We start from the raw sequence: 14,562 nt of genomic DNA, 5'->3' as shown, positions 1-14,562 counted from the left end.
TGTACCAGCTATTAGTCTTTTTTTTTACTGAGATCTTCAAGTCATTTTGTAAGATTTTAATATTCATTAACAAGGTAAGTCATGTCCATATAGAGCTCTATTTTCCCATAAACCCTAAGTTCCTTTGTATTAGTCAGTTAAATGCTGCTGGAGCTGCACTAATTTATTCTGGCTGAATCTGTCTTTCTTTCATCCCGAGGTGTTCTCTTCTGAGTTGCTCCTATTGTTGCTGTTTGCCTTCTTCTCAAAGAGGACCATGACATCAGCAAGGTGAAGCTATGACTTGAAAGTGAATTGGATTTAAGTGAGGGAAGTTCTGTGCAAAGTCACTAACCTCATCTTCTCCTCCTGAGCCATCTGGGTCCAGCCACACAATGTCAAGTGGTGAGATATAGATTAGGATGACTGGAGATGGCCCTGGATGCAGTAGGAGACCTTGGTCTTTTAAGCTGAGATCTTTCCCAGGTCTCAGTTTGACTGAGGCAATGCCCATTCAGTGACTAAGACTAGATAAGAAATCCTGAAGCAGAAAAAGGTGGAGAGGAGGGAAGGAGGGAACCTTCTGGCCCTTGCTTTCTGGTTAAAGCTAATTGGTCGCTGTGTTATTCATTTGTAAATCAAGTTGCAGTCATAGGGGAATTGAAAGTGGCTATCCAGAAGAGGAACGAATAGAGATAGCTGTCCTTTATATAGTGTTTTACAATTTATGAACAGTTTTAAATAGTTTAACCAGGGCAGCTAGGTGGCACAGTGGATAGAGCACTGGCCCTGGAGCCAGGAGGACCTGAGTTCAAATTTGGCCTCAGACACATGACACTCACTAGCTGTGTGACTTCGGGCAAGGCACTTAACCCCAATTGCCTCACCCCCCAAAAAAAACCAGTTTAACCTTATTTGTATGTATTCTGTATGTGCTTATTTACATACAGCTGTCTTCTCCAACAGCATGTAAACTCCTTGAGGTCAGGAATTGTCTCATTTTTGTCTCTGTAACCCCAGTGCCTTGCACAGTGGCTGGAAAACAGTGTTTTAAAAAATGCTTGTTTGATTAATTGTTAAACAAAGGTCAATCTTTTTAACACCAAATTTGTTTTAGTCATACTATTTGGCTGCTCCTCATGGGATACTAGCTTCTTCAAAGAATGAAAGCTGATGATTGCCTTGAAGGCAAAGGAGAATCACGTGGTAGGTGAAGGCTGGAGTAACCTGGTGTGCTCCACTGTTAAGGTCAAGAGAATGAAAAGAATGTCCATGGCACATTGAGTGAACTCTCCATGGGGCAAATTTAGGGGAGGATGGATAGGCAAAAAGTCATGGCTTTAGACCTGGGAAGGATTTTAGAGGTCATCTAGTTAAACCCACTTATTTTATAACTAGGGTGAGAGAGTAACTGAAACTTGGGTGATGACTTGCTCACGATCTGGGACAGTAGAAGAAACAGAGCTATCCTTTGAACATGGATAAGAGTCAGCTTCCTCTCAAGTCAGTTGCAATTTTCATCGATGGAGGAAGTATCCATCTCATTGAGATCATATATCTATTAGAGCATTAGAGTCATTTCTTGTGAGCTGAATTTTCCATAATAATAAAAAACAATTCTACTTACATTTATAATTAATCACATTTTTAAAAAATAGGCCTTCAAGATTCAGTCTGATGTTTCTTTTTTTAAAGTCTTGAAACTCTAACCAACACTATGAATGATATAAAAAACACAAGAAGAAACAGGAAATATTTTTGCTTTTGCTCTTTTATTTCCTTTTTTTATTGATATGTTTTGTTTTTACAGTAATTCATTTCCAAATATATTCCTTCTCTCCAGTAATACACGCCTTGTTTAAGACAAAACAAAAATATTTTAAAAAAGAAAGGAAGCAGTTCAGCAAAACCAATACATCAACTATATCTGATAATTATCTATACCCACAGTTACTTTTGTATTTGTGATGATCTCTCAAAAAAAATGAGATTTATGTTTCTTCATTCCAGCATGCTATCCATTCTTTGAGTCTTCTAGAGCATCTTCCATCCCTAGTTATCATCTGAACAAAATAGGAAAACATAAAAAGGCTGATTTTCCAAAAATTAGAATAAATAATACTTTGACCTTTGAAAGATGTCCTGACATGGTATGATACACTAAGGAGGAGGGTGGGGTGAGACTTCCTCTCTCCTGTGGTTTTTTTACTTATTTACTTATTTGAATGAAACTCAAAAATAGAACCTAAAATTTTTACTTCTACCCTGATACAAATTTCTAAATTATATAGACTGGAGTTGGGTGTCTATTATTATTTCAAAGAAGAAAACAACAACAACAAAAAAGCTAAAGATCCTGTGGATGCCTGGATAAAAAACACCTGCTGCAAGGCCCCTGAAAAAAAAAAAAAGGTCTTTGTAGTAAAGGATGTGAGGGATAAGAGTCTCAGAAGGATTTAATGCACATATTTGCAGGCCATTTCAATTAGCTTCCTGTTCAAATGCAAAACATAATCCCCTGGGACTCTTGTTTTCTTGGGCTCTGGCATAGCCACACACCTAACTCTTCCAGCTATGGTTAACTGAACCCCAAATTCACAAGAACCTGAGAACTAGACCCTTCTCCCAGGCCCTTCAGAATGGCAGATTTCATCCTTACTCTTCAATGTTACTCTTCCTAACTCTTCAATTGGTGCACCCCTTCCCAATATAAAAAGTAAAAGGAAATCCTTTAATTTTCCAGATAATGTTCAAGATGTTTGTGGTCCTGTCTTACTTCAGTTGGCACAGTTGAAACAGGCATAAGTTTAGGAGTAGCATCCCATTTTAGGAACAACAATTCTAAACCCGACCCCCTTCGTGGAGTTTTTGTGAGGAAAGGAATAGAGAAATGGGAGATAATGAGTTGTCATGGACAGGCTCCAACTGGATAATTTCTTCCTCAAGAATCTGGGGTGTCACAGATGTGGCCGTTCCCTTCACCTATGCAGATTGCACCTCCTTTTCAACATGGAGGAACATCTTTGCTAGCGTCCATGGCCCAAAATGCCCTTAACCTGTGGGCAACCCCATGATAAGTCTTTCCAAACAGAACATTATGGTTTGACCAGTCCTCAGAAGGAAGTCCATCAGTCACTTAGCCCATATTCAAATGCTTTATAGCTTAGTAAGGATAATATTAAAATTTGAAACAATCATAGATATTTAAATAGCCCTTTAAAGTTTACAAAGTGCTTTTAGATACATGATCTCATGTGAGCCTCACAATGAGATTGCTATTATAAATATTCCCATTCTACAGATGAAGAAACTGAGGTTAAATGACTTTAAGTGGACTTGCCCCAGGGTCAGAGGCAAGCTTTGAACATAAATTTTCCTGACTCCAAGATCAGTTATTTTATATCTGCTACACCAGGGCCTACACAATGCCAGCATAGCCTTCAAGAACCCAAGCCATGATGAGGCTTCAAACAGAGAATTCTGGTGGCAGACTCCAATAACTATTCTCTTTAAACTCTGTAAATCTTGATAAAACTGTTATACACAAGAGAAAACAAATGCTCCAATTTTTTATAATTTTCTGCATGAAAAAACATAGCATGCTTCATATGTGTTTGTGTGTGTATAACAACCTCCTAAGGAAAGCACAACTTTTGAGGTGCTTTTAATAATAACTACACTTCAAAAGAATACTAGGAGAAATATTTTGACAATTTGTGTCAATTTGACACAAAAATCTACTTGATCCCTTGAGGTATTCTTAAATTATATTTTTTCTTAATTTTTCAAAAAACATTATACATGTTATCCTATATAATGCATAATTGACAAAGCAAGTATTATTTTTTCCATCTTACAGATTGGGAAACCCAGGCAGTGAAGGGTGATAGGATTTGTCATCTCTTTAGACTCCCAGGCTCAGGTGCTGGGTTTATACTAATCTACCTACACACTCCCTTTGGTACTTGGCTATTATTACAACCTTAAGGTCCATATATACCTTAAGACCATATAAGATTTTATTTTTTACAGACACAGAAACAGAGATAACTTTGTTCAATAATCTCTGGTTACTAATGTCAAGGGAGGCACAGATTTGCCAAAGGTCTTTGCTGCTGTCATAAAGGAGGCCCAGCATTAAGTTCAAACAGAAGAATTCAACCTAGAGATCATTGAATTCAGAGGAGAAGAAATCTCAGAAGCCACCTAGTCAGAGGAGGAAATGAATGCCTGGAGAGGTTAAGTGATTTGCCCAAATTTTCACAGCTAAGAGGTATGTGACAGAGTTGTGACTTGAATCCAAGTCCTCTGATTACAGACTCAGTGCTTTGCCAGTTTTTTCTCGCACGGCAGTGGGGATGGAGAGGGGATTGAGTCCCTCCAAATGCTCCCATTTGCAAATGGTTTTGTGTTGTTTGCTTTATAGGTTCCTCAGCTTGGTTCCAGCCTACTTTTCCAGACATGTGGCATTCTTCTCCTTCATTCAATCCATCTATCAATCAGCATTTAGAATTTAGCACTCACTGTAAGTTTCAGCCAAAGTAGATTACTTGTCATTCCATCTCCCAAGTTTAGTTTAACTATCCACACTGGAAAAATCTAGTCGATGATGAACAAGAAGAGACTGAAGTATATTACCAATTATGATTTGGAGCACAAAGACCAGGAAGGGGTGTAAAATACTTCATCAAAAGGATTTATAAGCAGAAAAAGAGCAAGATCGAGGAACATCAGATAGCCCTGGTGCTACACTGGTACCCAAGTATAATTGAGGAGCCCAGCACTTGGAAAGACTTAGAGGGGAAAGCATTGATGGATTACAATCTGCATCGCTGAAAGAAGTGCCCACATCAATGAGATCACAGACCCATCAAAAAGTATTAAGGTGCTTCGAAAAGCATTCTGGAGAGCTTGTGACAAGTGTGAGCCGTGGGCAACATAACAGAAAAGCCACGGACATATAATGCGTGCCCTGGGGCTCTGTGACCTTTGCTCTAGTTCATGTTCAGACACACAGAGAAACACACAGATACACGCACGCACTTTCTCTGGGCCCCTGCCGCAGAACCAGCTTGGGACACCCGGCCTGGGGAGAGCGCTTCCATTCCAGAGACCGGAAGGGGGGAGATTTTAGTTTGCAAACCCCGAAACTGGCCCTTTATCCTCCCAGAAACCTAGTAACCCTTGATGTTCAATCAGATAAACAAGTTTTTCTTTCTAGGACTGTGTAGTGCCCCGCCCGGGAAGCCGAGTCCGGCTGGGGCGTGGGGCCCATCTTCCCAGAACACCCCTCCCCTTCCTGCTTGGTAGCAGCCCATTTCGTCAAGGCCCTGCGCTACCCCTCCCGCTTAAGCCTTCTAGCCTTCGAGGTGCGCCCAGCAGTCGTTGCTGCTGTCGCCGCCGCCGCCGCCGCCACCACCGCTGCTGGCTCTGCTCTCCCTGCTGCGCCCGCTCCAGCTGCTCTCTGTCCTGCTGGCCCCGAGGAGGAGAGGAGCCTTAGAGAGGGAGAAGAGGGCTCGCCTCAGCCGCTCGCCGGCACAACTTTTCCCCTGCGCTTGCATTCCCGGCCCCGGCTCCATTGTGCGGGCGTCGGGAGCCTACGGTGAATGCTGATGGAGGAGGCTGCGGGGGCTGCGGTAGCAGCCGGGCAGCTCTGAGCCCAGCCCCTCCTGCGGCCCCCGCCTCCCCGAGCAGCAGCAGCAGCAGCCCTCCCTCCATCCATCCTTCCCTTCCTCTCTCCCTCCATCCTTCCCTCCCGCTCCGGACCGGTGCTCGGTGGTGTCCTGGGTCGCCTGGCGGTCTAGTGCCATCGACCGGTTCGCGCCCTCGCGGAATGTATCAGAGCCCGACCCGTTTTTGCTCGGCCCTGCTCCAGAGAGACGTGTCCAGCCTCTGCTGCGTATCCGCCTCCAGGCTGCGGAAGCAATCCCCTTCGCCCCCCGCGCCTCCGCGATCCCAATCCCCTCGGTCCCTGTCTGAGACCGGTGCTCCTCCTACCGCTCTCCATCGTCCTCCTGTTCCACCACCACCACCACCACCACCTTACCTGGCGGCGACCGAGCTGGCTTCTGGTCCCGGGAGTGCGTCCTCCAGGACAGGTGAGTGCATGGAACGTTCGCGGCGGCAAGGTTCCTTTTGTGGAACTCGGCCAGCGGGCGCATAGAACCCCAGGGACAGAGTGGAACGCGCGTTCTTGCCCCGGCGACTGGAAGACGCCTGGGAATGAATGGGAAGCCCCTGTCTGCTTACCAGTCAGCCAGCCAGCCTGTCTAACCAGGTTGATTGGGAGTCAGATTCTCTCCTGGAGAAGTCCGAAATAACGTAATCAAAGGTTGCTTGTTGTTGAACGGACCCTACCTTTGCTTAGGTCTTACATCACATAGAACAGGAACAGGGTGTCCCTTATTTGGTACTTGGACACACTGGTTTCAGCCGTGTGTTTGCTTCGGTACCTTTCTTAGATTTCCTCTTTTAAAAGATGGCAGTGTGTCTCTCAGAACTGTGCTGGTTAGCTCTTTTAAACATCCTTAGCTGCAATTTTGTATAAATATCTTTTTGTCAGTGATAGTTCTGAGTCTAAGTTAAGGCCAAAGTGTTTGATTCCAAAACAATCATTTGTCCTACATTTCACTGATTTTAGTCTCAGCAGCCTGATCCCATTTATGACAAATATTGTCTGTGTGACCCTAGGCAAGTCATTTAATCTCTGCATGCTTGGGGGCATGAGAAACTATACGTTGCAGAAAAAGTGCTGACCTGCCTTATTAGAGGGAGTGTTCTTACTGAAAGTCTTCTTACCCTGGGCCAGTGAAATCACTTGTCCAGTCTCAATTCTTAATTTTTAAACGATGAGTTTCTTTGTACTGCTATTTAGTTACTATCCTGATTACTGGTATGTATCTAGTTCAGACTTAACTCATTTTGCTTTTGTTGGGATAGTGAGCATTTCTTGTGATCTCCTCTTCATCAGATAATTGTTTCTTTGTTGTTCGTAGTTCCCTGATTAAGAATTTGCAAAGGTTGAAATATCTGTATTCTGAGAAATGATTTTACGATTATCTTAATGAAACCAGAAACTTCCCTTTCCTTTTGCCTCATATTCTACCTGGGGGGAGGGGAACAGGAAAGGGTCTACAAGTCACATACCTAATAAGCATATTTTTTTTTCAGTTAAAATTTTTGATTTCACAGAATGGGCATCCTCTGTCATTAACTTTCCTTCCTGTTAAAACTAAGGTATTGGTATTTAAGACTTAAGTATTATGAAACAGTTCTTTGGAGTTTCATTTCCAACCTCAGTTATATTGTAAGGAACAAGTATGCCAAATTGCAGAGCTGGGAAAATGTATTAGAAGAAATGTAGCTTTCTTTTAGTAACTAAAAATTATCATCTGAGGTTAGATGTAGCAAATGTTATTTAAATGTGTTCTGAAATTGTTGATAAACGTTGGGAGGGTAGGACATTTCAGTGTAAGACCTCATTCAGCAATAATTTTTAAGAACGAGCTATTGAAAACATATGCTTTTGAGTTTAAAATTTTTCTCCCCCTTCCTCCCCAAGACAGTGCACAATCTGATATAGGCTATACATATACATTCCTATGAAACATATTTTCACATTAGTCATGTTGTAAGTAAGAATTAGAACCAATAGGAGGAACCACCAGAAAGAGGAAACAAAACTCAACAGAAGAGAAAAAAATAGCAAATAGTATGCTTTGATCTGCGTTCAAATTCCATAGTTCTTTCTTTGGATGTGGGATAGCATTTTCCATCATGAGGCCTTTGGAGATGTCTTAGATCCTTGTATTGCTGGGAAGGGTTAATGTTGAAAACTTTAAATGGACACGAATGTTGCATTATTTTTCTGAAAGAGGCTGTGATGTCTATAAATTATAATGAAGCTGCTCTAGCTGAGTCTTTCTTTCCTGACCCTGTAGATAACAAACCTCTTAGCGCCTTTTTGTATCCCATTAGGAGAGGCCTGCACTTTAGGCCAACTTGATGCTGTAGAAAGTGATACATGTCTAGTCCCCTAGGAGGCAGAGACACCATTAGCTGGTTTTGGGGGTGACGGCTAGGGGAGACAGAATAACACTGTTACTGAGAGGCATCCTGGTTATGAAAGGAGTGTTAATTAAGACATCCAGTGTTGTCTTTCTGTTAGCCTGGGATGCTTTTCCCTGGGAATTTGAAAAGAGTCTTTACTGTGAAAAAGATCTGAGGTCAGGAAAATGAAAAGAAGGAAGCTTGAAACTAGGAGAGTCCTCCATGCCTATACTCATGTGGAGGGCCGCCCTCAACAGTGAGCGACTATGAAGGAGAGAAATGTTTAATCATTGTGCCAGACAGTTAAACAAGAAGGAGCTTTCATGGACTCACAGAGAGTTACAGCTTGAAGGGACCTGAGAAATCCAATCTAGCCTATTCATTTTACAGAAGAACAAATTGAGGACTGGAGAGGGGAAAATTACTTAAAAGGTCTGATCAAGCAGCAGAACTGAGACTTGAATCCACATCCCAGACTTCAAAATCCATTGCTCTTTCTACGATGGCACACTGCCTTCTCTTGTTCAGTTCAACCCCACAAATATTTATTGATAACTGCTATATTCAGTCACTGACTTTGTTACGTGTTAAAGATAATGAAGACCTTCTTCCCCCCCCCAAAAAAAAGGAATGATCTCTGCTTTCACTGATTTACATTATATTGGAACCATTAGAAAGCAAGCCTTCCAATTTCCAGTTATTTTTCTACACACTGATTCTTTTTAAAATAGCTATTTCCTTGTTTAAAATCTCTCTGTAAAGGGAACATTTTGTACTATACATGTTGAACTGGTTCTCAGGCTATTGATCCGAAGATGGCACATTATGGAACCCTGAGTTCCATGAAGCTAACAGAGCACAAGCTCTGTCAGCAGATTCTGTCCACCTGGAAAGGCTTTAAGTATGGGTCTGGAGAGGAAATGAATGTCTCTTGACAAACCTAGCCACATTCAGAGGATGGTCCCAGGTTCATGGATGTTTCACCCTCCACATATCTTGAAATCCATCCACTAAGTTATAGAGTAGAGGTACCAGCCCAGGTGACATTACACGTCCTTGAAGAATGAACTCCTAAAGGCTTGTCAACTTTATTTTATTTCCACCTGGTATCTGAAATAACATCCATTCATCTATATATTCATTCACCCACAAATGCTCAGCACCTGCATCATATAAAAATGCCGCTAGGGCTGTGGGAGACACTAAGTCATATAAGGTAAAGTCCCCACTTCAAACAACCTCAATCCAGGTGAGCTCATAAAACATGTACCCAAACAAGAAACATACAAGGCAATCTAGATGTCACAAAATGTACCAGCAGATTGCTCTGGGGTGGGGCCAGGCTCAAGGGATGACTTCTGTTCCAGGAGCAAAGGATGACTTTTGAGCTGGGCAGGGACGGATGAATGTGTTTCAGTAGAGATTGAGGGAAAGTTTTTCTAAGTGGAGGACTGCACTTGTACAAAGGAATTCAAATTCTTGCTTGGCCTGCAGGGCTGTCCCTCCACAATCCTAACTCACTTGCAAGAGTAGGAGTTCTTAAACTGAGGTCCATGAAATTTTAAAAAACTATTTCAACGTAAGTGGTTTCTTTTGCTCCTGGAACAGAAGTCATCCCTTGAGCCTGGCCCCACCCCAGAGCAATCTGCTGGTACATTTTGTGACATCTAGATTGCCTTGCATGTTTCTTGTTTGGGTACATGTTTCTTTGTGATCCTGTGTGTTTTAATTTATGCATTTAAAAACATTTTTCTCACAAGGGGTCCATAAGTTTCACTGGACTACCAAAGAATCCCATAACATAAAAAAAGTCAGTTGATAAACTTTTATTAAATGCCTACTATGAGCCTGGCACTTTGCTAAGTGCTGGGGATACAAAAAGAGGCAAAAGACCATCCCTAACTTCAAGGAGTCATTCCCCAGTACATCAAAATCGGATTAAAATGTAATTGGGAACAACTTAACAAAATAAATAAACATAGTACAATATAGATAATGTTAATTTGTGTTTTCTAAGTCAGGATTCAATATGGGGCTGCTGGGATCTTTACATCTAGGAGAGTTGTGACTCTCCTTTCTTTTTGAGTTTGACCCAACTGCTCTAGTGAACCAAGTGAACCCCATAACCTCCTTCCATGCACTCGTTCCCACCAAACTGGATTATTCTCTGGTCTTCTTACACACACACACACACACACACACACACACACACAAAACCTCATGCTTTGTCCCCTTTTTGTGTACTCAAGTCATTCCCCATCACTAGACCTTCCTTTTCAGTTAAATTCTTCACAAAATTTTAAAACCAAATGAAAATTTTGCCTTCTGATTTCACCATGAGTATTTTCACCTCTCTGATGATACTTAGATAATGTTCGTATTAGTTATCTGTGGGTTTATGTCCTACCAAGCTCTGTGAGGATTGAGACCATATCATCTATACCTTTCATCTTCCTCAGCTACTAGCACTGCACACAGTAGGAACTCACTGTTTGGATTGTAAAATGGATGTAATAGTGGAATAGAATGGAAGCTCCTTGAGGGAGGGGCAGTTCCCGGTCTTTTTTTGTACCTCCCCCCACAATTTAGCAGAGTACTTTGTGCAGGACATGAATATTTGTTGAGTTATGTTAATGATGATACCTTGAATGACACTGTCAAGAACAAGTAATCATTGAGAAGAACAAAACATTTCGTAACCTTGGAGAGCTATATATAAATGTGAGCCAGCATTATTACTTCCTCTTGTTGATAACTACTTTCTCATGTTCCTGCTTTACACTCATGATTTACAGACTCTAAACCCCAGGACTGTCCCTTTGACAGAACTCAGAGATCATAAAGCAGTTTGCCTAAAAAACACCACTTCAAGATAAAGTGGCTAAAATACAGATCAGGGAATGAATAGCAGTGGGTTTGAAATCTTGCTCTTGCCAGAAATCTTGTTCCTCCTCCCCCTCCCTCTACAACAAAGGGATGGGCTGCATTTTTTCTCTTGTCCCTTTTTTCTTCCTGCAAACCTAAAGGCAAATAATGTCTGGATTAAGCAGCCATACTTAGTTTGTGTGAGTCAACAGTTTAGGAGGAAGGGGAAGGTGATGGACAAGGTTGTAATTTATTTGTTGAGAGTAAATTGTTCTGGCCTGTGGGAGGACTGTGTCCCTTGCCTGCAAGCAATATTCATGAGGTCTCTAGCTGGATAAAGCTTCTAAGTTGGTTTCTTTGTTTTACAAAAATATAAACCCTGTGTGTGAACCTCTGAAACATCTGGTAGGTAATATAGCCTGAATGTCAGAAGATGAGAAGAGTAGAAATAATAGCCTGATAGATCAAGGTTACCACAGATAGACACCTCTAGACTAGTTCAGCCCCACCTCCACCACCACCACCACCACCACCCCCATTTTACAGAAGATGAAAGTGAGTCACTTACCACTAGTTAGAAACAAAGCTAGGATTTAAACCCAGGTCTTCTGACTCTGGCTCCAGCATTCATTTCACCACATCGTCAGTCTGCTAGAGCCAGACAGCACCCTGTGAGACCGTGCTTCAATTTTCCTGCCTTCTAGATAAATATATTGAGAGTGTAATACCTACAGGACCCTTTATCCTCATCACCAGAATAAAGGAGAGAAATCTTTATCAGCCAATCTACAAATATTACTTGTTCACCTCTGGGTCTTTTCCAATCTTTTCTTTTGGATAAATTTTTAAAATTTCTCTTAAAATAGAAACTGGGAGGAGTGAGGAGCTTAATGTTATAGATCTCCCTTCCATGCTATTCACTCCCATTGGTGATCATTCCAGAAATTGGGAAGGGAGGGAAAATTGTCCAGTTGTTAGCCACTGCAGGTCTTCTTGGGGGGAAGGTACCAGCACAAGGTCCTAGATTTAGAGCTCGAAGGGACCTTAGAAATAATGAAATCTAGTACCCTTAGGTTATTTATTGTGTTATGGATGCTTTTAAACAAAAAGTTTCTCATTCTTTCCCCATAGAATCCTCTTTTAGGACAAAGTTAAGCAAAAGGATTGACCATGTTGGCTTTTATATATGCCTTATTCCACATATGCCATATATTCCCTCTCTGTTGAGAGGGGAGAGGCATGTTTGTCATCAGTACCCAGGAGTCAAGAACTGCTCCCATTTTACAGATGAGAAAAATGAGGTTGAGATAGATGAAACAACTTACTGAAGGCCACACACAAAGTAGCAGAGCTGGGATTTGAACCCAGGTTTTCTGACTCCAAATGCAGTGCTCTTTAAATCAGTCAAGCAACCAGCATTTATTAAACATGTCCATGTACTAGGCACGTTTGTACTGTGCCATTTGCAGTCTATTCCAGTACACCTGGGGAGAGAGGGTCTATTGTGGGCAAAAAAATGTGGTCTCTGCCCTCAAAAAGTCCATAGCCCAAGGAAAGAAGGAGTAATAACAGAAATGAAATGTAAATCAGGTGTTCAGTTTCGTGATACCAAGAGAAGAAAGGAGTAGAAGTTGTCTGGAGAAGCTTGGAGAAAAACAAATTCTAGGTGGTGAAATAGCTTGATCATTGGCCCAAAGGTGGGAATGAACATGGGAGAGGACTTGGAGCAGATCATTCTAACTGCAGAATGTGACATTTAAAAACATTGAGAGACATAGTTTCTGGGTAATTAATCATTTTATTAATAATGCTAGCATATTACCAATAAAATGGGTCAGTCTCAAATGCCAAAGACCAATCATGGTGGTGGGGCTCAAGTTTACTGGCCCTTAAGAGAATGAGTGTTCCTGAGGGTGGCAGTCAGCTCTGATTGGTTAACAATGAGAGAATGACTATTAAAATGAGAGATGGACCTCTTCTAATGGGGGGGGTAACTTTGATTATGTCATTTACTTGTAAATTGCCCAGCCTTGGGCAATCTAATCAAAGAATTTATTCCCACCTATACCTATATAGAATGTAATAATGGGCTTCCCCTTTTTGTGGTGGCCAAGACTTGGAGATTGAGGGAATTTCCAGCAATTGGGGAATGGCTGAACAAGTTGTGGTATATGATTGTAATGGAATACTATTGTGCTATAAGAAATGATGAGCAGGCAGATTTCAGAAAAACCAGCAAAGACTTACATGAACTGATGCTGAGTGAGCAGAACCAGAACATTGTACACAGTAACAGCCACATTGTTCAATGACTGACTTTGATAGACTTAAGCTCTTCTCAGCAATGCGAGGATCTAAGACAATTCCGATAGATTCATGATGGAAAATGCTATCCACATCCAGAGAAAGAACTATGGAGTCTGAATGCAGATTGAAGCATGCTATTTGCTCTTTTTTTCCGTTGTTGTTTTGTTTTGTTTCTTCTTTCTTATAGTCCCTGTCTTTGGTCCTAATTCTTCTTTAGAACACAATTTATGTGAAAATGTTTAATTTGAATTTAGGTGTAGAGCCTATATTACATTGCATGCCCTTTTGGGGAGGGGAAAGGGAAGGAAGGGGGAGAAAATTTAAAACTCAAAGCTTATGAGAGTGAATGTTGAAAACTAAAAACAAATAAATTTTTAAAAAAATAATTGGGCTTCCCCACCTGCGTGGAGTCTGAACTAAATTGAGGAGAAACTGGGACTCTTTGTACTATGTACCAAGTCCCAACACTCTTTGTACTATGCTACCTAGAAGTGTCACGTCATGATGACATTTACGTTTTCATTCAATCTAAATTTACAATAAGGGTCTAGATTTTTCTTTTGAAAACTGAAGAATTTAATGTTTTTTTAAACCCTTTTTTAAACCCTTATCACTAAGTAAGTTTCTCTTTGAATATTCTACCCTATTATAGACCTGGAGATGGAAGGAAACTCAGAGGTCAGCTAGGTTATTCCAACCCTCTCATTTTACAGATAAAAAAAACCTACCCTCAGAAGTGACTTTGTATTTCTCAGTGTCTGACATACCAACTCTTGTCTGAATGCACCTGCACAAATCTGTTCTCTATGCCTGGAACGCACTCCCTCCTTAACTCCATTTCATAGAATGAAAGAAACACAAATTCAGAACAGTAAGGGAGGGACCTTAGAGATCATCACGTTTATTTTGTGAATGAGGAAATTGAGTCCATGAGAGGTTAAATGACTGGTCTAGGGTCATACAGTCTGTGTGAGAGGCATGATTTGAACCCACATTTTTCTAACTCCTAGGGCAATATTATATCCACTATTCCATACTGCCTTTGACTTTGAATACAGTAGGCGTTTAAGGTTTCATCTAAACTGAATGCCACACCCCTGCTCAAGACCTTTCTTGCCTGCTGGTCCCTTCCTCATCATCAAGTCCAAATTCTTCTACCCAGACACTCCCAAATGAGGTCAAATTGCAACAGTCCAACCCGGACAAGACTCCCCAGTAGACACGTTCCTCTTGAGAGAAATGATTATTTCTCTCTTATGTTAATGATCAATTATTGAATTGGGACCAGAATTTTTTTCAGAAGTCTGTAAGTTGTCAGTCTCTGAAGAACATTGCTGGTAATGACATTGAATTAACTTTCTC

General features: G+C 41.3%; 1 protein-coding gene across 1 annotated transcript in view; it reads left to right on the top strand.

Annotated features, from left to right (window-relative positions):
• Window positions 1–5,316: 5,316 nt before the first annotated feature.
• Window positions 5,317–14,562, top strand: part of NOCT (nocturnin) — a 39,760-nt gene continuing 30,514 nt past the window's right edge. The window contains exon 1 of the mRNA XM_020967487.2: window positions 5,317–6,077. Coding sequence (XP_020823146.1) covers window positions 5,813–6,077 — 265 coding nt within the window. The 5' untranslated portion in view covers window positions 5,317–5,812. The remainder of the gene's footprint in view (window positions 6,078–14,562) is intronic.

This window comes from Phascolarctos cinereus, unplaced genomic scaffold, assembly GCF_003287225.1.
Source record: "Phascolarctos cinereus isolate Bilbo 61053 unplaced genomic scaffold, phaCin_HiC Scaffold_9;HRSCAF=440, whole genome shotgun sequence".
Classification (NCBI taxonomy): Eukaryota; Metazoa; Chordata; class Mammalia; order Diprotodontia; family Phascolarctidae; genus Phascolarctos; species Phascolarctos cinereus.
Note: the sequence above shows the minus strand (reverse complement) of the source record. Positions and strands in the feature narration are given on the sequence as shown.